This window comes from Myotis davidii, unplaced genomic scaffold (assembly GCF_000327345.1).
Source record: "Myotis davidii unplaced genomic scaffold, ASM32734v1 scaffold151, whole genome shotgun sequence".
NCBI classification, from domain to species: domain Eukaryota; kingdom Metazoa; phylum Chordata; class Mammalia; order Chiroptera; family Vespertilionidae; genus Myotis; species Myotis davidii.
This window is the reverse complement of record NW_006285248.1, coordinates 1,027,611-1,050,462: the sequence shown is the minus strand read 5'-3', so window position 1 is coordinate 1,050,462 and position 22,852 is coordinate 1,027,611. Positions and strand designations below refer to the sequence as shown.

At 45.3% G+C, this 22,852-nt stretch overlaps 1 protein-coding gene across 1 annotated transcript in view; it reads right to left on the bottom strand.

Annotated features, from left to right (window-relative positions):
* GALM (galactose mutarotase (aldose 1-epimerase)) overlaps positions 1-18,701 on the bottom strand; it is a 43,123-nt gene extending 24,422 nt beyond the window's left edge. The window contains exons 1-4 of the mRNA XM_006755917.2: positions 18,421-18,701; positions 10,471-10,625; positions 7,001-7,207; positions 1,710-1,791 (exon numbers count right to left, since the gene is read on the bottom strand). Of these exons, the coding sequence (XP_006755980.1) occupies positions 1,710-1,791; positions 7,001-7,207; positions 10,471-10,625; positions 18,421-18,610 (634 nt within the window). The 5' untranslated portion in view covers positions 18,611-18,701. The remainder of the gene's footprint in view (positions 1-1,709; positions 1,792-7,000; positions 7,208-10,470; positions 10,626-18,420) is intronic.
* Between the last annotated feature and the right edge of the window lie 4,151 nt (positions 18,702-22,852).

The window sequence follows — 22,852 nt, the reverse complement described above, 5'->3', positions numbered from 1 at the left end:
CTGCTGCTAACTGAAGTTGCTGTTTAGTATGCAGGCTCACATGCTTACCTTTTCCCTCCTACGCATGTTGATCTGGCACCATAAACACAACCCCATTGTTTTAAAGAGGCCAGAGTAGAACAAAAGGTCTCACCTAAAGTAAGGCCGGGTGCCCAGTAAACTTAAAGTAATGTCTTGCTTAATGCCCTGGACTTTCTTTTTTCTTAAATAATTTCAGTTGTGAAAATAGTATATCTTGTGTATCCTTCACCGACCTTTCTCGAATGTTAATATCTTACCTGACTGTGGTACAAGATCACAACTACGAAGTTTAACCTGGGAACAGTGCTGTTAACTAAACTATAGACCTCACTAGAATTTCACCCGAGTTCCCGGATGCCCCCTTTCAGCCTCGGGATCCAACCTGGGACCCCACGTTGCATTTTGTTGTCACATCTCCTTGGTGTCTCCTCTGTGACCATTCTCCAATCTTTCTTTGACTTTCATGATCTTGATCCTACTGCACAGTACTGCTCAATTATTTTGTAGTGGGGTTCATGGGATGTCTTCCCCTGGCTGGATTGAGGTTATGCATTTTGGACAGAATACTACACAGCCCTGACTGGTTTGGCTCAGTGGATAGAGTGTCGGCCTGTGGACTCAAGGGTCCCAGGTTCGATTCCGGTCAAGGGCATGTACCTTGGTTGCGGGCACATCCCCAGTGGGGGGTGTGCAGGAAGCAGCTGATGGATGTTTCTCTCTCATCAATGTTTCTAACTCTCTATCCCTCTCCCTTCCTCTCTGTAAAAATGCAATAAAATATATTTTAAAAAAAAGAATACCCCACAAATGATGTGCTTTTTCAGTGCAGCATATGAGGCGGAATGTAGTGTCTAAATGTCTCATTGCTGGTGATGTAAACCTTGTGTACACACATCCATGAAGTTTGATTTTGGCAGCACCTTGCTTCCCCTTTTGATACTCAGCACTCCCCGTTCCACCCCACCCTCAGCTGTGTCCCAGAGGTGACTTATCTGCATTTGTCCTGCTCAGGCTACAACTCATTCTACTCTTCCCTCTTCTATCAAAGACCACGTGTTCTATCAGTGCCCTGCATTTGTGAGGTAATGTTCAGGTAAATTTATCTCTGCTAAGGTGCTAACAAGCAACAGATTTACATTTTATTTATTTTTTCAGATTCACATTTTAGTAAAGAACTGCTGGAACCTAAGGCTCGGCTAGGCAGTGGTCGGCAAACTGCGGCTCGCGAGCCACATGCGGCTCTTTGGCCCCTTGAGTGTGGCTCTTCCACAAAATACCGACTTCTGCGCATGGGCCAGGAAGTTTCAATCTCACTGTACATGCACGCCCGCACATGTGGTATTGTGTGGAAGAGCCACACTCAAGGGGCCAACGAACCGCATGTGGCTCGCGAGCCGCAGTTTGCCAACCACTGGGCTAGGATGACCAGAGGAGCCCGTGTGTTTGGGACTGTCCCCGTGTGTGCCTGTTGCCGTGGCTTAATCAGTAATAGCATCCCCTTTCCCTCTCAAAAGGGTCCTGGTTTCTCTGTATAATAGTATGGTCACCCAACCTTAACCAAAATAAATGACTAATCATAGGCATTTTGGTAGGCCAACAGGGAAAATAAATTTAGGTAAATGACGTTTCGATGTTTCTCGAATTGCACCCCAGCTCTATGTTCCTATAAAAAGTTAAAGTTCACCAACCTGTAGGAATCAGGGTTTCGTCCACAGGCAGAAAGGCATCGGCTTCTATAGTGACTTCATGGTCGTATATATTTGGGGAACCCTGGGAAGGAAGGGGTAGGGAGGAGGATTTAAAGCTTAGTCCTGTTTCATATATTTGCTTTATAACTTCTCTTGCAGAAATGTTTTCAGGCATTGACAAAAACGTTAGACATCCCATGTGACCTCTGAGACGGCTGATACATTCCTTGAAGTGTGGGTAGACAGGGCCTCAAAATAGCAGCTGATACATTTGGGGGAAGCTTTCAAGTGTGACCCCAGCATGCATGTTCTTTACTAAATGGGAGTATAAAGGTGCAGTCAGGGAGACACCCGTAGTCTGAAAGCTTTTTGGATTTCGACTTTTATTAGCAGAGGGGTTTTTTCCACCTTCCTCACACGCTGGGAAAAACAAGAGCAAGGGTCGGTGGCCCATAGCGCCCAGGGCTGGACGGCCAAGGCCTCGCCTCCAGGCTCGCCAGAGGTGGGGCACGTCACCCTTTCTCTGGCCCAATTCCCTGCCACATGACAGAAGCCAGGAGTCAGAACGGGGGTCCCTGCTTTAGAGCGTTTGTCCATCTCCATAAAGAGGCACCTGCTCTCCCGGGGGAGTCAAAGGCTGGTCAGTGGGCAGAGGCCTATGGTCTAGTTCCAGCTCCCACTGAGTGGCCCCCGGGGAGTCACATAACCTCCTGGAATCTCATTTCCTTTTGTGTAAAACTGGGCTAACGGTGCCAGGGCTCTTCTGAAGGACAGTTTAGTAAAGACGTGTTGCATTGCTTGCAAATTGGAAGGTGCACATGTACGTTTCTAATTTAAGGGATTATTTTGATTATTAATAGGAGTCTATTTTAAAGCTCCACAGCAGAAGATACAAAAAGGGAAACCTCAAAAATAAGCTAAACCAGTGGTCCTCAACAGGGGCTGATTTTGCCCCACCGGGGAAAAATGTGACAATGTCCGGAGACATTTTTGATGGTCAAGACCGGGGGTAGTAATGCTAATGGCACCTGGTGGGAAGAGACCAGGGATTCTGCTAAACGCTCTACAATGCACAGGACTGCCCTGACCCCTGCAACAGGAATTACCTGGCCGAAATGCCCATAGTGCCAAGACTGAGAAACGCTGAGCTAGGCGACACTGACGGTTCTGCGGGTTCGAGAATCAGCAGAGAGAGGCAGAGCGCTGTGGTTAATGGAAAACAGGGTCTGTGGTCAGAAAGCCTCAGGCCCACAGAATCAAATGGAAAAGCCTGGCCCCAGCATGCAAGATTGTAGAGACCTTGAGACTCTATGTCTAAACATGGCAGAGACTGTCTGAATCGCTCTACTAAGAAGGTCTGTTTCTGAGGGACATCTCTTGTGTCCTCCTGGCAGGCAACATGCTGGCAGGGGCAGGGATCGGTGGCAGGTCAGACTGGGGCAGAGGTTTCTCCTCTGCTTACCCGATCTCAGCCACTTGTTTGGCCCCAGTTCTGACCTGGGAAGGCAGGTCCAAGGTGGGAGGGGCCTAGGGCGGCTGTAGACCAGAGGGGTCATCGCCTGTGTGGCTCTCCCTACTGCCATCCGCTCATGGCTCAGGGGTAGAGCCAGCCCCAAGCAGGCCTCTGGGACTGAGGGGTGTCCCTTTCTGATGAGGGAAGAGAATGTGAAATAATTTTAGTAGTGAAACTGGCTCTACCTGTTCAACGTTCAGTTCAAGTTTGAGTAGTATTCCATTACGTGAATATATTACAACTTGTTTACCTTTTCTCCTGTTGACGGACTTTTTTACTATTTTTTACTATTATGAATAAAGGTGCTTAGGAATGTCCTGTTTCTGTTTGTTTTTTAACACTAAGGCAGAAAGAAAATGATTCACTATGAAAATCACACACCAAACGAACTGATGAGTCTGAGATGTTAGCAAGAAGCTAGGGAGGAGAAGGAAAAAACCTTTATTAGGCACCATTAGGTTCTACTGGCTACTGGGTCACCGAGCAGCACTAACATTCCTTCATTGAAGGGAAGCATGCTTCACTTTATGACTCCTCTGACCGGGAATAATGCAGTGATCCACTCTGGTGGAATAATTCTGTTGGCTTCATTTCCTCCCCGGCAAATAGAAATTTGGCAAGGAATGCTGATTCACAAACAGAACTTGAGGTCCATCTCTGAGCTCAGTGTTTGTTTTGGTGAACTTGGCTTGGCTGTGACTAGCCTGTAACATTAACCATTTACAGAGTTCACTGTGGCCTGCATGGGCTGTAAAGACTTCTTTTGTGCACTGCCACTACCACTGCCTTAATTCAGCTCTTATCGCCTCTAGCAGGAATAACAGACACCATTGGTTACTACCAACCAAGCCACAGCAACTGCCTAACCAGCACCCACCCGCTCCCCTAGGAGAACCCTGACCTGTTGCTTTACCCTGTGCTAGGTTACAGGTGCAGGGGAAGGACCCCTACCCTGGCCCCAGAGGGCTAATCCTGATTGGTCTAAGCCAGTGGTCGGCAAACTGTGGCTCGTGAGCCACATGCGGCTCTTTGGCCCCTTGAGTGTGTCCACAAAATATAACGTGCGGGCGCCCACGTACAGTGCAACTGAAACTTCGTGGCCCATGCACAGAAGTTGGTTTTCAGCCTGGGCGAGTCTATTTTGAAGAAGTGGCATTAGAAGAAGTGGGGGGTGTCGGTCGGTCGGGGGCGGGAGTCGTGGCGTGGGGGAGGTACATTGTTTTGAGGTACATTCGCTGAGGTTGACCCCTTCCAACTCTCCCATCCACACTCATCTATCTAAAACAAGTACACAAGACGAGTGTGGATGGGAGAGTTGGAAGGGGTCGACCTCAGCGAACGTACCTCAATGAGATCGAGGACGTTTTTAGCAAAGGCCAGCTTAGGAGTACCCTAATTAAGTTAATAACAATGTACCTACCTATATAGTTTAAGTTTAAAAAATTTGGCTCTCAAAAGAAATTTCAATCATTGTACTGTTGATATTTGGCTCTGTTGACTAATGAGTTTGCCGACCACTAGTCTAAGCCAATCCCGGTGGTCTAATTCTCTTGTTGGTGATTGGGTTGAACAGGGCACAGGGCACACCTTTGGCCAACAAAATGTAGGAAAAGTCTGGAGGGGAGCTTCTGGGAAAAGTTTTGCTTGTTCTTAAAAATGGAACATGAGAGATATGAGAAAAAAAAAAAGGAATAGGTCCTTTTTTGTCTCTAGATGTGACTATATGAAGAGGTGGTTTCTAGAGCTGTGGCAACCATCCAGTGACCATGACAGGACAGCCTGAAGGCAAAGGCCACAACACTGGAGAAGCAGAATGGAGAGGCGGCAGAACCTGGGTCCTTGGTGACTACCTCCCCAGCCATCCGGAACCACAGTCACTGCTTGTCACCTCACGTTCCCGCAGGCCTGCTCTTTAGGTAAAGTTTAAGCAAGAAACATGTTCTCCCAGTTTTGTGTTAGGCAAAAGCAGGAACTGCGAAAAAGAAAAAGACACAAACAACCTACAACCCACATAACTTTTCTATTCTCTGAAAAACACAGTTCTCCCTTCCTCCCAGGCCCCTGACACTCAAACTTAGAAGCGATGAGTCAAAGCCTGGCCCCAAGTAGAACAAAAGCACTATTAAGTTAAACAAACAAACAAAAGGAGAAAATATATAAGATGAGCTGACTACCTTAAATACCAAGTTTGGATCTATTTCCCTGGGAAAGGTTTAAGATGCATGATAATGTGTCTGGTGGGAGGGCAAGAGATATTCTGAAAACGCAGAGGTCCCTGACCCCAGGCCTACTTAGACTGACCGTCCACTCTTACCTGACGACCCCTGCCCACCCTCAACCCTGGAGCTAGTGGCTGTGGAGTCCAGCTGCACTTACTAAGACAGTTACCGAAGGGAATTGACACTGACCACCCTTCTAGTGGGGCCTGTGGTCTGGGAAACTATTCAGCCTATGTTAAGAGATTCAGAAATACCTGTCACTTCAGGGAAGGGAAGGGTGTAAACTTCTGGTCAGGAGGGTTCTCTGCCAGGTAAATAGGAAGAGCCGCAGTGAACCTTACATTCCCATCAAGTCTCCTCCATCGGAACACATTGGCAGATGGGATACTTCACACATCATTTCTCTTTCTAGTCCTGAATCTATTCCTTGCGGCCACCCCTGCTTATAAAATTGGATGTCTAAGTACATAGAAATGTTGAAAACAGTAAAAAATCGCCATGATCAGCATGGTTACCTACATTAAACCCTAAATATTTGGTTCTATTTTTGTCAAGTTTCTTTCTGAACTTATTTTGAAAAGTAGGGCCTTTATGTTTATGATTGCAGAGCCTTTTACGGCTGGGCGTGTTTGTTTTGTTTTTGTACTTTGGTGTGTCTTTAAGATCTCAAGAAAGATGGCGGGAGTTTCTGAAGATAAGGAGAGAGCAAGTGAAGAAGCATCTTTCTTATTTTTAAAGGGAGGACTTTGGAAAGTATATCAGAACCAATTAACTCATGCTATTTGAAAAGATCCTAGGGGGAAAAAAAAATCAGATCATCAGCAAACTCCTAACAGAGTGTGAAAATACAAGCTATTACTAGCTGGCTGTGAACATCATCTCGTGATAGAAAATCATGCCAAAGTGAGTGATTCAAGTACAGTAGACGCTGATGAGTTCTTCAGATGAACAGGAAGTAATAGATATAATCTGCAGAATTTAGCTAAGCTTTTTTGTATTCTGTCTTATGCAATCGCCTCCTCAACAAGCTAAAATATTAGCATTAGGAGGGAATGAGGTAGTTTAGAAATTACTTAATGTGGGTTGTAATGTCTTTACCCCACACTCAGGGTGGGCCACACAGTAGGAGCACACAAATATTCTAGCATATCTAAAGGGCTTGGGCAGAGCACATTTCCAAAGGTCCAAGGGTAGAAAGCACTTTTCTTGGAAGTAATTTTTTAGGGGGAGGGGGTGTAGGAGTGAAGTAGGTGAAGCAAATGTAAGTACATGTTGTTAGTTGAGAGGGAATTCTTAAAATAACTAGTTAGTTACCTGAGCATATGGGAAACTTAGTTTTCTTGGCAGCAGCACACACTCATCCTATCTTCATGCTTTCATTCCCTATAACTTTCATTTATTGAGCACCTACTATGAGCCAGATGCTTTGCTGGGCAATGTCATCATTATGGGGGTGACCCCATCACCAGGGTAATTTCATGCTGGGTCGGTCTCTCCAGTCACTCCCCCAGCTCATTCCACAAAGCACATCGCAGGAGAGAAGAGGCGAGGTCACTCACCTGGCCTGCCAGGTTGAAATAAGAATGGTTGGTCAGGTTGACGGGTGTGGTCTGACTGGCCTGTGCTCGGTAGTTGATCACGAGCTCCCCACCATCCAGCGTGTATGTTACCCAGACTTTTAACTCCCCAGGGTAACCTTCCTCACCGTCCGGACTGACCCGGGAGAACTGGACGCCATTTGACAGCACCTGAGGGGTCCAGAGGACCTAGAAAAAAAGTATTTTCAAAGCTGTTTCGTCACTCCAATCCCAAGCTAAATGCCACATTTCAATATCAAAGACAACTGATTCCAGGAAGGGAGATGATGATGCAACCCATAAGGTTGAAAATAATAGCCTAGATGTTAATTATTCTAAAATCCCGTTTTAAACAGAATTGGAGAGAAAAGAAATTTTCTCTTTACCTACTCACACTTCCCATACTCTTTTCCCCTGAATTTATATATATGTGTCTACAATATTTTCTTTCCTTACTTTGAGACTTTTTTGTTGAAATCTTAGCAGTACATTCTGAGTGTCATATAGCGATATCTGCTATCTGCTAATAGTATTAAAAATAACCTTGCCCAGCTGGCATGGCTCAGTGGTTGAACATCCATCTGTGAACCAGGAGGTCACGGGTTCGAATCCCAGTCAGGGCACATGCCCGGGTTGCAGGCTCAATCCCCAGCGAGGGGAGAACAGGGGGCACTTCAGCAGACATGAGACTGTCATTGTTGAGTCCTTACCAGCTGCTGACCTGGTGCTTCTACATAAATCATTTCACAAGGTAAGGATTTAGTAGGACCAAAAAAATTATCATCTTTGCAGGTCAAAATAGTTGAACAGTGGCAATTTCACATGGTTCCAATTAATATTATTACTCCCATTTTACAGATGAGTAAATTGAGTTCAGTGGAGTTAGCTGGCTCACTTCTACCTCCCACATCCCAGGGGAATGGAGTAGAAATCTTTAATACGTCATGCCCACTGTTTAAAGGGTGTGTGTGTGTGTGTGTGTGTGTGTGTGTGAAGTCATACACGTAATTAGTGATAGAGCTAGGATTCAAATTCAGGTCTACATTATAACACATCTTGGTTTCAGTGGATGTTTTGTTCAAATCTCCACGAGCATATGATTTTTTTTAAAAGGAAATAAAGTATTAAAAAAAAAATCTCTATGAGTTGAGGCCAAACACTGTCATTCCAAATAGACTTGAAAGATAACAACTCCTTTGGCCTGAGGAATGGCCATGAGCCCAGGCTGCGCCCCCTCCCGCTCTGCCCCCACCCCCACTCCTGCCTGCACCTCTCAGTGACATTGCCTTTGCCAGGAAGGGGAACCCAGCCGGAATGGAATGGAGGACTCTGCCTTCACCGATAGTGAAAGCAGCTGGTGCCTGAAACAAGCTCACTGACCTTAGAAACAAATTAATTTTAGACCCTAATTACCTCCCAGGAAGACTGAATTTTCAAGACACTGAACACACAAAGCCTGTCATATATGTGGTTAAAGAAAGAAAAAAGAAACTCCCGAATGGAAATTTTTAGGAATAAAAAAACTTGAAATGTTCTTAACTTGCTACCTTGTTTTTCTCCTTTAGAGAAAGAACACAATGGAAAGATTTCTGTGTAAACCAATAGGATCAGATAAGTACAATACCGTGGGAAGTGTCATTCCTATTCATGGAAGGATTTCCCTCACCCTATTGTTTCCAGATTTCCAGAAAATTTCCCGATTTGCACCTTTAGGCCTACTTCTCCCATTTCTAATCCCGTCAGGTTCTTCAAATTTCATCTTTAGAAAACACATACCTCCAAAAGAACAATTATTCGGTAACCGTTGAGATCAAACCCAGCTGAAAACGAAGTTCGCCTGATACTGCCCATGGTACTCTATCAAAACCTACTGTTCAAAAGCTTTCCACAATAACATTCCAAGTGTTCCCCCACTTCTCTCTGGGCTGTTGCACAGCCATGCTCTCCAATATCAACACAGTGAATGAAATGCTATCCTTTCTTCAAGGGCAGTTCAAGTCCCACCTCCCCCGTTGCTATGCAGTTGTCCATGCCCGGCTCCTCTGTCACACCACTGGCGTCTATATTATGGGCTTATACAGTGGTTTATGGAAGGGTCCCGCTCCCTCACTGTACTGTGAGCCTCAGAAAGCCCCATCCTCTGATGTGCCCTGGTTCACAGAAGGGGCCCAGTAGGCACATTGCATTCAAGAATATGTATACATGCACACTCGCCATTTGCTACGTTCATACAGGGCATACGTGTTAAGCAACACCACAGAAAGTACCACCGTGGGCGAGAGGGAACAGGAACAAGCAGGAACACGGTGCTGTTCTGAGGCTCTGCTCAAGATCCCTGTCCGCACAGAGCTGGGCCTAACTTCTCTGGTTGTGGTTTGCCCACGGACCGAGCATATGCCAGGGACCCTCTGGCTCTGTGCCTCCCTGGCCGAGGACGCCCATCGTGGAGGAAAAGGGAACTGAGGTGGCAGGGTGTGTCTGGGCCACAGACAGGAAGCTGGTGGAAGCTGGTGGGACAGGGGTAGCAGGGTAACCAACTTCTTCTCCGGGAGAGCTGGCGGTCAGGGGCAGAAAGAAATTGTGGTCCTTAACTGCACACATGTTCCTGTCTCCTCTGGCTCTTCGCTAGGAAATCACCTGGCGGTGTGTTTGAAAGGCAAGTGAACTACCGAAAGGATCTCCCTCACAGCCTGGAATGAGACCAGTAAGAGAGTCCCTGGGGGTTGACCAGCAGATGCACCCAGGGAGGGGCCAGGAGGCCAGGCGTCCCTGCTCAGGGCGAAACTGTTGGGTCAGTTTGCTTTCCTCGTCTCGTTTTTCCCGGACTCTCTGGGGGAGTGGGAGTTTTAATGTGGAAAAGGGGAACTGGGGAGGATAGGGGATAATTTGGGGCATGGAGAGGTAGGCCTGAATGCAGCAGAGCTTAACCACAGATACAGGGGTGTGTGTGGACTGGGGGCACCCACAGTGGTGGCCGAGGTGGAGAGCAGCAGTTGTGAAGGAATGAGACCTTCTGGCCAGGCAGCCCGGCTTAGGAGCATGTGGCCTTTTGGAGCCTCAGATTTCTCATTTGGGATAATACAGGGTCCTAGTAAGGGTGAGAGACAATACATGAAAATACCTTGGGCAGTAAGTGGTCAGTATTATTTTAATCCACTTTCCTGCTGTGCTTATGGGTCAACTCGACTCCCTGGTCCAACCCTGAGGAAGTCGTTCCCTGTCTTCCTAAGTCAAGGTCACTGTCCTTTCATAGTCAGAGGAGTTGGGCAAGGATGGGTCCTGAGACAGCCAGCGCACCTGCTCCTCCGAACCATGGAGCGGGGTCTTTCCTGAATCACCTTCCCACGCACTTGCTCCAGGGCCTAGGGTTGCGCCTGGTAAACAGCAGGGATGCTCGAAGGCCCTGTGTGAAGTGTGCCAGGTGAGGACTCGGCCCAGTGCCCCCGACTCACCTTATCAAACCCTCTGACGCCTCCATGCAGACTGTTGGGCCCATTGTTGATGGCCAGCTTATACTCCTTCCCGTCCAATGTGAATGTTCCCTTGGCAATTCGATTGGCCACCCTGCCAACCACGGCTCCAAAGTAGGGCTGCTTCTGGAGGTACCCTGCAAGGACAGGGGATGACAGTTTTGTAAACTTCAAACTGAAGGTGAGGCTCACACTGCTAGCCACCACTTTCTCCTGAGGGCAGCTGCGAAGGAACAACTTGGGTATACCCTCATGGCAGCACAGAAAATGGTGTTCTCTACAAGTGACCTTTCCCCTTTCCAGAGTGGTAAACATTTTTAAAGAACGTTATAAAGCACAAAGAAGACACTTAAACCATCCTAACCTCATCAACAGACAAAACCACTGGTTTAATTTTTTTTTTTTTTATCAATTGATTTTAGACAGAGATAGAGTGAGACATCACATTGCGGTTCCACTTATTCATTGGTTGACCCTTGTATGTGCCCTGGCGGGGATGAACCTACGATAGTGGTGCTGGGAGGATGTGCTAACTAACTGAGCTATCTGGCCAGGGCAGAACCACTGTTACTATTCTTACGCACATCCTCTGTCTTCTAGTATATGCTTATGGGTAATTTTCTTTTTATTAAAAAAGAGGGGTCTTAGTGTACATGCTGCTTTGTAATCTGCTTACTAATGAGACCAGTAAGAGAGTCCCTGGGGGTTGACCAGCAGATGCACCCAGGGAGGGGGCAGGAGGCCAGGCGTCCCTGCTCAGGGCGAAACTGTTGAGTCAGTTTGCTTTCCTCGTCTCGTTTTTCCCGGACTCTCTGGGGGAGTGGGAGTTTTAATGTGGAAAAGGGGAACTGGGGAGGATAGGGGATAATTTGGGGGCATGGAGAGGTAGGCCTGAATGCAGCAGAGCTTAACCACAGATCCAGGGGTGCGTGTGGATTGGGGGCACCCACAGTGGTGGCCGAGGTGGCCCCCTCCCCTCCGCAGGCCAATCAATTTTCTTAGTTACATTTATGTGTAGTCTTGAGAAGAAAGTATCTTATCTTTCTTCTCTTTTCATTAAAAAAATCATGTAATTAGTACATAAAAATGTCCTTTAAAGAGTGTTATATAATACACAAGAATATAGAGTAGGCTTGCCAGAGGAACCGTAGGACACCCAGTTAAACCTGAATTTCAGGTAAATAATGAGAACATTTTAGTATAAGTATGTCCATATTATTGTTACACATGGCACATACTTACATTTAAAAATGTTATTTATCTGAAATTCCTATTTAATTGGGCATCCTGTGTTTTTCTTTGCTGAATCTGGCAACCTCAATAGAGTAAAACATAAAGTTCTTCTCCTCCTCTCAGCTCCTCTGCTTCCTGGTAACTACTGGTAACAGTTAGGTATATACACTTACTTTAAAGAACACACATTCTATAGAGAGAGACTATACACGCTGTTTTGCTACATTTTCAGTTATCAAATGTCTTAAGGTCTCTCCATGTGGCTACGTGGCATATTGATGAGAATAAACTGTTATCAGTATTTTGGGGGGGGGAGGGGGGGAGTAAATGAAAGATAGCTAGTGTCCTGTACTTACAACTTGGTGCCTGGGCACATTACAGTACTTTCCTTCTCTTTAAGTTCCTCTGTGCTATAATCTTCTAGCTTAGATTACAGTGGCAGAGGTTAAGGTTTAGAGGTAATTTTTTTTTTTTTTGTATTATCACCAAGATTGCTTTCTACTTTATATTTCACTCAGAGGCCCTCGAATTCCATTCCCCTTTCTGCAGTCCTGTGTACCCATCACATCTACGCTGGCTCAGAAGAGCATGCAATTTAAGCCTGTGCACTGTTTTTACCACAGTTGGAGGGGCTCTGAGGACATGGACCCTGAACCGATTAGGCCAGTTGCAGGTTACAGGTTCCCATTACTCAACTGGTTGGGCCTAACCGAAGCATTCATCTTCTCTTCCAGGTCTTTCCTGGCTCACTTCTTGCTAATCTGCAGGTCCTCAGAGTCCTGCCTGTAGATTGTTGTCACAGCTAACACTGTGCTTTCAAAGTCTCAGCCACTTTCTAAATGCTGTACATTTAACGCATTTCATCCTCAGAATGCTTCCATAAGGTAGACACTATTATTAGCAGGTGTGGAAACCGAGAACAGAAAGGTGAAGTAACTCGCCCCCAAACATACAGCTAGTTATGGCCAAACCGGGATTTGAATGCAGATGCTCTGGCTCCTAAATACTTGTTCTTGTGCATCACATGACTTGGAAAGCACAAGGCTTTCTGATTAGTTGACCTTACTACCATCTCTCAGCACAGGCAGGCTGATCTCTATCAGCTCCCACCTCTCTCCCACTCTCCTCTCTTCCTGAAGCTGTAGCTTTAAAACCCTAACACTGGCTAACCAAAAGGAGTCCCCAAGGGCCAGACAACCTTTTCTTGGTTTTTGTTTTTAATAGACTTTATTTACTTATTTTTTAAAGTATGTTTTTTACCGATTTTAGAGAGAGAGGAAGGGAGAGGGATAGAAACACTGATGAGAGAGAAACAACGATACAACATCGATTGGCTGCCTCCTGCACACACCCTGCTGGGGATCAAGCCTGAAACCCAGGCATGTGCTCTGAGTGGGAATCAAACCTGCAACCTCTTGGTGCACGTGTCAACACTCAAGCACTGAGCCACACTGGTGGGACACTTTAGAAAAATCAAGAAAACTTGAGCTGAAGATAGAGATTCCCAAATAACCCCTGTCCTCACACATGCATAGCCTTCCCCATTATCAGTATCCCCCACCAAAGTGGTACATTTATTATAATTGACTAGAGGCCCAGTGCACAAAGGGTGGGGGGTCCCTCAGCCTGGCCTGTGCCCTCTCGCAGTCTGGGACCCCTTAGGGGATGTCCACCTGCTGGCTTAGGCCCAAGTGGGCCTAAGCTGGCAGTCAGACATCCCTCTGACAACCCAAGAGCCCTCGGGGGATGTTTACTTGCCAGCGGGGAGCAGGCCTAAGCTGCAGTTGGACATTCTTAGTGCTGCTAAGGAGGCGGGAGAGGCTCCCACCACCACTGCTGTACTGACAGCCGTCAGCCTGGCTTCTGGATGAACAGAGCTCTCCCTGTGGGAGCACACTGACCACCAGGGGGCAGCTCCTGCATTGAGCGTCTGCCCCCTGGTGGTCAGTGTGTGTCATAGTGACCAGTCATTCCCAGTTGTTCTACTGTTAGGGTCAATTTGCATATTACCCTTTTATTATATAGGATGAGTCTACATTGACACATCATCATTACCTAAAGTCCATAGCTGACATTAGTGTTCACTCTTAGTGTTGTATATTATATGGGTTTGGACAAATGTATCCTCCATTATAATATCATTCAGAGTAGTTTCACTGCTCCAAAAATCTTCTGTGCATTGCCTATCTATCCCTCCCATCCCTCTAGTCCCTGGCAACTACTGATCTTTTATACTGTCTCCATAGCTTTGCCTTTTCCAGAATGTCATATAGTTGGAATCATACAGTATGTAGCTTTTTCAGATGGGCTTCTTTCACTTAGTAATATGCATTTAAGGGTCCTTCCTATCTTTTTTGTGTGTGTGTGTGGCTTGATAGCTCATTTCTTCTTAGCACTGAACAATATTCCACGATCTGGATGTATCCCAGTTTATTTATCCATTCACCTACTGAAGGACATCTTAGCAATTATGAATAAGCTACTATAGCTATCCCGTGTGCAGGTTTTTGTGTGGGTGTAAGATTTTAGCTCTTTGAGTAAACACCAAGGAGCATGACTGATGGATCATATGGTTAGAATATGTTTAGTTTTTAAGAAACTACTAAACTGTCTCCCAAAGTGGCTGTGCCATTCTGCATTCCCATCAGCAATGAATGAGAGTTCCTGCTGCTCCACATCCTAGCTGCTCTTTGGTATTGTCTGTGTTCTGAGCTTTGGCCATTCTATTAGGTCCTGTTTTACTTTGCATTTCCCTGATGATATATAATGTGGAGCATTGGTTTGTTTTTCAGGAGCTGAAAAATGCAAAGAAAGCAGAATTTCTGTTCAAAAATTGTTTGGCTGTATGTACCTCAGACAGCCCAAACCTTAGCCAGACTTTAAGGTAAAGTCTCAAACAAAATTGCTCACTAGTCTCGGTCAACCCCCCTCACGCTCACCCTGATTCACTTTCCTTTGGCTTTTTGAGGAAAACAAACATTACTTTAATTGACGAGCACTTTAAGCTTCCCACATATTTTATATATTTTTCAATGGCTGCTGGTTGTCCCAGATGAATCTCCATGCTATTTTTTTTTTCAGTGCTAACAAAGTGAAATAAAAAGTTCAAGTACTGGGAGGGAAGATATTTGGGAGCAAAGGAAGGAAAGAAGATAAAAATTATTACTTGTTCACCACAGACAGATACCATCACAGCCAACAGCACATTTAATCATCATTATCCACTTGTTTCGGAGAGGAAATAGGTCTGGAGAGGTTAAATAACTTGCCCAAGGTCACACAGCTTTCAGGGACAAAGCAGATTTAAACCAGGAATCCTCAATACTCCCTTAAGGGCACTCTGGGGCATCTGTAATATTAAACTGCAGCCTCTAAACTGGTCCCCTTTCCTCCAGGGTAACCCCTCTTATGAACTCAGGTTTTCCAAAAACACTATAGTTATTTTTTCTAGTTTTTCCATAATGGCTCATGACAGTAATAGCTGGGTGTCTGGTGGTAAGTGGGGGGAAGATGGAGGGGAAGGAGTTGCATTGATTGTATGGGTAGGTTGTTTACATCTGTGGCTTGTAAGCAAATGTTCTCATGGCAGGTTTGGAAAGAAGTCATAATGATTGCAGGTAGGACATGCAAATGAAAAACATTTAAAAGTATTTTAAAAACAAAATATGGCAGAAAAACTCACTGGAGGCGTGACTGATTTTCCCAGCCCGTAACTAAGAGACCATGTGATTTACCTCTTTAGAATTCTACAGAGAAAGATCTCATTTACCCAAGGAGGAACTGAACTGTTCTGACCTCAGGTCGTGGTCATCAGCCAAGCAGTTTATATAATCTGCCTGGGAAATTGGCGGTAGTTCATTCACATCGATCTGGCAGTTACAAAAGGACCACGTCTCATGGACTTATCCACGCTCAGCTCTTCCCAGTGGCTCAAAACATTTTAGGGGACACGGTAATGAAGGTAACCCCTTGCTCTGTCACATCTTATTGCTTTAAGTTATTTGCCTCAGTTTGTTTCTTTAACACTTACATACTCAGACATTCTTAGACCATATAATGAACATTACGTCTCCTTCCTATCCCTGTACCCCAGCTACCCAGAGTCTTTGTTTAAGGGCAACCACTGTTGCCGATTTCTTAACATGGGTTTTAATACACTAGAATTGATCAAAATAGCACAGAGAGACATTTCATACTTCTGTTATGTGCAGTTTAACGATGGGGACACATTGAGAGATTTTACCTTTGTGCAAACCTAGATAGTATAGCCTGCTATACACCTAGGCTATATGGATGGTATACTACTGTAGTGTGGTCCGACCTTGACCAAAATATTGTTATGCAGCAATACTGTATTCTGATTGAGGCAATTATGCTTCCTGTTATGAAGTCTTCCTTATTTTTGGCAATATTAAAGGAATATACACACACACACACACACACACACACACACTGAAGGACAGGGCCTTATAAAAGGAACAAGGAGGCTGCCTGCCATAGCCTTGAAGATGGCTGAATATATTAGAAAGTATTGCTTGATATTCTCAGGGCTTTTTTCCAACTTCTCTTTTGAAAACAGCTTGATTTTCTTTTAACATAAATTATTTAAATTACAGCATAGAAATGAAAACGTCTCTCTCACTGCTTATTGTGAAGCCTGTGACGCATTCTGGTTAAGAAAATTCTATTTAACTTTCCCAAGAGATGTTAATTACATGGAGGGCAATACAATACAAGCCAGGGGATCAGTTTTTTCCCCCCTCCCTTTTAAGAACAATGGGGAATATTTTCTTTCACTCAGACTCCCACGAGTCATAAAGTCATGGAGACAGCTGTATAAATGCCCTCACAAAATCGGCACTTCTATGCCGGTGCTTCCCCGGTGCCATGTTATCATGACACATATTTCATATGAATTCCAGAAAGCCTCCTTGTGCTTTAAGATCTATGTAACTCACATCAGAACTAAAAATGGTGTGAACAGTGTGTGTGTGTGTGTGCGTGTGTGTACAGAGGGAGGGTAGTTACATCCTGAATAGAGATAAGGCCGAGATAGAAATGAGATGATAAAAACAGGTGCTCTTGGCTTATCGTCTCGAATAAAATATATTTAAAAAAAAAAAAACAGGTGCTCTTGGCTTATCGTCTTCAGTTCTTTACTGGGTCTGCAATTGTAGGCCAAGTACCCAATTCTTTGACTCTATGGGCAATTTTGCACCAGTCAACTAAACTCTTTGTTGTTTGTTTCAGCCTAGAAAATGGTTATGCTAGTGATAGAGAGAGGTGACTCAGCAAAATGAGGAAGCCTCTTTTGTCATTTGTCAACCCTGCTTCTTGCCTTCTGACTTTGAAGACAGATGGGAACACCCACCTCCAGAAATTCAAGGGGATATGGAGCTGATTTCCCCCACATCCCTGCACTTTCCTACGCTGGAGTCTCCTGTAATAGATTTGCTGAAGTTACCAAAGAAATTCTGCCGAAGATGATCTACTCCCTCTCCAAGATGACCTACCCCCTCTCCAGACCAAGCAGTGGAAGCTCCAACACAGATTAAGACAACTACAGGGCAAGGAATAGGATCCTCAGGCATATTCTGATAATACATTTTGATAAGGAAATGGGAAGCAAATTTCAGTTTCCTAAGGGAAACCCAATACTCTCAAGAGTTTTCTGTTGACATCCAGCTCTGAGCCATGCTGCATATCTAAAGAACCAGACAGAAGGACACGCCTAAAAGAAAACCTCAAACCTCCTCTCTAAGCAGACTGTTTCCACCTCCACCACCGGGCAGAGGATATCAATTCTCAACAGGGTCCCTTTGCCAACTTTATTTCAGACCTCATTTCCTGTCCAGTGGCACCCCTACTACCAAGAGAACACTTTGTATGCTCTCCTTTACTGCCATCAAACTGCGATTGTAATTATTTATTTATGCAATTATTTGGCTAATGGCTCTGTCCCCAGCAAAACTACAAGCTGTATGAGGTTGGGGACCTCGTCTGTCTCATTGGATGAGGTAACTGGATTAACAGTTTTTAAATGCATGTAGTAATATACGATCTTAATTGCCCACGGATTCCAACAGGATAAAAGTCCACCCTAGCTAGGAGAAGACCTCATTTCTAGACCAGGAGTAGGTCTTCCGCGTTCCATTCTGTACATGGTCCTTGAGCAGCCAGAGCCTGCTGGGCACTAACCCCACCCAGACCAAAGTGGATAAGCTGTCTGCATCTCCTGAGTTATGTCTGAGACAACCATGGCTCAAAGAGACTCTGATCCAGGAAAAGGGAAGTAGAAAACGCACATCTTTGATTTTCCTGGTTGAGAAAGGGCAAGAGGGAGGAACTGGGAGCCACACCCCCTCCAGCCGGCCTTTTCCTCTTCAGCTCTGACAAAGACCAGGCGGTTCAAAGATCGCTCCAGGGTTGCTGGAGTTTTCTCTGACCCTCCACTGACTTTTTAAATCAATGGAGGCAAAGCCTGAATGGATAACCAGAGGCCAAGTCCTAAGCTGTTCATTCTGTCTTTTCCCGAGCACTGGATACAACACAGAGAGTGAGCGGGACGCCAGCATTCCAGACCCGCACGTCCCAAGCTCGGGCCCTTCCCCTCGGTCCCTGCTCCCGGAGCAGCCCCATCCCGGCCGCGTGCAGGGTGGGCCTGAGGCGCGCCTGCAACCGGGGCAGAGTGTAACCCACCTTCCAACTCGGCAAAGCCCAGCACTACATCTGAGGCTCTGCCCTGCCTGTCTTTGACCTCCAGGGCCGAGATGGTGCACCCCCAGGAGAGGATGTCCACTCCCAGCTGGTCTGACTGCAGCCGGAACTTCTCCACTGTCCCTGCCCGCGAGGGCAGCTCTCCAAACACGGATCTGGTCACCGAAACCATGGGGAAAGCAGGGTGTGCTGGGATCCCGGCCCTTCGAACTCCTGCCGCCGAAGTGGGAGCGACAGGAGTTTACCGGGAAAGGGGTGGGACCCCGCTCAGACTCCTCCCCTTCCTTGCCTGGATTTGGGGAGTGACCACTCCTGCAGAAAATATCCCCCGCGGCCTGTCTAATCTTCTCGTTGCCAAGGGTCACCTAAATGCAAAATTTCCAACCGTGCTTTTGGTTCTTTTCCTTTGCTCACCTTGGCTGCGTTGCATGTTGGGAATGGTAGTCTTTGGAAGATGAAGTTGCATTTTGGGGCTTGTAGTTTTTCTAAACCCAATCCTGAACCTACAGGATTCAACCCCCCTCCCCCCCCACCACCACCACCTCTGGCCCAAGGTTCTCAACGTGCAATGAGCTGTTCGTTAATGTTGGTGGTTGACTTTCACACTAAAAGCTAGAAAATGCACCGAGCAGAATTAGGGACGTTGAAAGGGATCTTGTGGGGAAATTCCCCCTTTCAGTTAACTCTTGGATCCAGAGGGGAAAGAAATGGAGGGGTTGTTAGGGAAGGGGTAGTGCAGGCTCCTTGGCACACTGCACACTGGCTGAAGATCCATTCTGTTTGTCCCGCAGGGGAAGCTCTGGACATGTTTCTGCTGGAGCTGCTGCCCAAAGGCTCTCCTGGCTGCCGGCCTGGAGTGGCCACCTAGGACAGGGTCAGTCCTCGGTGGTCAGGTGGTCAGGTGTGCATACAGGTGAGCAGAGGCAGCCTCCCACTTTCTTCTGAAGTTCAGAGTCCCTTTAAGAAGGCATTAAGGAAAAAAAAAAAGAAGGCATTAAGGAAACAAATATTGAATAAGGTCAGTATAAATACCTGATACTCTACTTTTTAAAAAAAAATATATTGATTTTTTATAGAGAGGAAGAGAGAGATAGAGAGTTAGAAACATCGATGAGAGAGAAACATCCATCAGCTGCCTCCTGCACATCTCCCACTGGGGAAGTGCCCACAACCCAAGTACATGCCCTTGACCGGAATCAAACCCGGGACCTTACAGTCTGCAGGCCGATGCTCTATCCACTGAGCCAAACCGGTTTCGGCCTGATACTCTACTTTTATTATCTCCTTTGCACAAGCAGAAAAAGGCTTTAAGTATGTACTGCCGGGAGAGGAAAGACACCGAGGTCATTAAAGAATCGTGCTTTAGTGTGCCTTGGAATTATTTGTGGAGATTTTTAAACGCATATCCCCAGGCCCATCCCTGGTGTTTCTGATTCTGTAAGTCTAGGCTGAGACTCTGGAATCTGCCTTTTTCACACTTCCCCAGGTTATTCTAATGCAGATCATCTGGAACCAATCTTTGAGAACTATTGCTGTAAGTTTAGATGACTAATTTCAGGCTCTGATGGCAGAAAACTAAAACAGAGCTATAAAAGGCCTTAATAGGATTGTCAGATAAAATACAGGAGCCGGTGTCTGCATTTCTTTGCTAAATCTGGCAATGCTAGACAGGACTGGGCCTAGGAAGGGAGGATGCGGGAAGCCTGAAGACATGTTTTACTTGACTGCATACTCACTCATCTTTGCTTGCTGCTGCTTCTGATTTGGTTCCTAGGTACTTCAGAGAGGATCGAACGAGGGTATGGTGAGTGCCAAAAGCATCTGTGATTAAGAAATTAGAGGAGAATTGGGATCATGTTTCTGGAATCAGATGCTAATACAGTATAACTGTCTCTTAGCCCTTTCTGTCTGTGTGGTTGGAAGGAATATTTAACGTTCTTGCCACCAAGCCTTAACGCTCATTTATGAAGCAGGGGAATTCTGATAGCAAAGGAAAACCAGAGCTTGCAGCAGGCTTCGGTGAAAAAGACCCAAACAAGTAAAGTTATAGACTGTACCACACATGTACAATAACTGATAAGCACTCTTGTGGGTGATTTCATCTGAAATTCTCATGAACTCTGTAGCCCTCACCGGCCCACTCAGCACTTATGGCTGATTCATACCCAAGCCCTTTTGGCTATGCCGTGTTAGCAAGGATGTCTTAGAACCTCTTCTGTGAGCACGAAGACTGCATTTTCTTTTCTTAGCCGCCGGTTCTCAATGTTCTGCCAAACTCAGGTTGTCACTGGAGAGAAATAAATACATTTGAATGGCCAAACCCAAATGTCACTAGGGAGGCCTTGTAGCTTGACTTAGTAGAAAATGAAACATACCATGATGTCTCCCTAAGATGTAAGGAGCACACTTCTTCATATATATTATACATATATTATTGATTTCAGAGAGGAAGGGAGAGGGAGAGAGAGACAGAAGCATCAATGATGAGAGAGAATCATTGATTGGCTGCCTCCTGCATGCCCCACACTGGGGATCGAGCCAGCAACCCAGGCATATGCCCATGACCGGAATTGAACCCAGGACCCTTTCAGTCCACAAGCTGACGCTCTATCCACTGAGCCAAACCAGCTAGGGAGTACACTTATTGATTTCATTTTCCTTTTGCTTTTAAGGATTTAACATATAGAGCCAAATAGGACTACCTTGTGCTAAGGCAAATGTTAGGCACAACACTTGATTTTTCTTACCAGGATATCTCATTTCCCTAGTCTCACAGTCATACTCTAAAAGAAATATTTAAGCACTTAAAAAAAATAAGAAATCTAAGAAAATATTCTGCATTTCCAAGGTTGGATTAGATCAGAAGCAAGGTAGTAATCTTGCAAAGAAAGCACTGTCAAATTCTAGGGGGGTATTTATTTTTATTTTGGGGAGAGGGGCCAAGAGGAAGGCTATGAGGTAAAGGGAGTAGGAACTGTGACATTTATGTCAATGAGGAGTTACTTAGAGTGGATACCTTTTCTTTCAACCAGCGATGAATGGACAGGTGAAGAATAAGTTCTGTCCCTGTCTTCAGCTGTGGGTTAGTCCTCTAAGTTGAGTGCTGGGGAGCCAGAAATAAGGAAATCTGAGCCCTGACACGAGGCTCCACACCCTCATTCTACACAAAAACTGCAGGTGTGCTGTTCCTGGGACCTATCAGACTCTGGGCTCATGAAAAAGGCTGGCTCCAAAGCCTTAAGCTGTTGACAGGCTGCTGCTATGCAGAGGAAACTGAGATATAACAATAAAAACAACTCACAACACCTCAGAGTTTGTCTATAAAGAGATCTAGAACAGATTCTTTTCAACCAGGTTGGTACATCACCACCTTCCTGTTTTCTTTCTCATTGCTTTGAACTCCATTGGTGTTATTGCTAGTGCTCTTCGTTGGGCACTCAGCATGCACTGTCGTAGATCATTTCTTACCATTCCGTGAGTACATTTTGTTGTTGCAACTGTTTACTCAACTGTTGGCTCCCTGACTCAATATTTCAACTTTATTTTTTTCTTAACCCAACCATCACTCTACTTCGTTTCAGATGGAAGCTACTTGTACCTGGAAAACAGGAAGATTGTACCTGGGAGAATCCCATCAAGTTCATGAGAGGTAGAATTCTTCACAATCAATTCAACTCTGTTTCATCAACAATTTTGGAGCAGCTGCTGGGGAGGCATTCTGGGGGCAGGTGAGAAGCTATTGAGGAAGGTAGATTAAATTTAGCTGCACAACATGTTGCTCATTTGTCAAATATTCAACAAGTATGTGCCAGGCATTGTGCTAAGTGCTAGTTCTATATTGATAAAACATGATCCTCACCTTTCAAAGAACTAACAGTCTAATATGGTCAATGCTCATCTTTATCTTCCATAAAAAATCAGTAAATTCATTACTAGTCAATGCTGGATGAAACAAAGTATGAGAAAAAGAAAGAAAGAAAGAAGCAGAGTATGAGGACTAGCCACAAATTAGTTATAATTTAGGGTTGCCTAAAGATGTTTTGTCATATTGGGATTATTACGAATTCTCTAGCACCAAGCATAGTGACTGGCAATTTAGGTGCTCAATAAATAATTATTAAATGAATACACAAGACATTCATAAGTACAATGTTGCAGTGGAGAATTGGCCCTGCTATCAGAAGACCTGGTTTAAGAGGACTAGAATTTACTGGCAACTCATTCAACCACTCTGAACCTCAGTCTCCTCATCTGTAAAATGGGAATAATATCACATGATTGACCCATCCAATTACTCTTAATTGATTGCTACTAAAAATTACTAAAAATTTACTGGACATCATGATAAGCATCCCTATGAGGCAGGCACTATTATCTGATACAGAAATTGAGATGTAGAGAGGGTCAGTAGCTT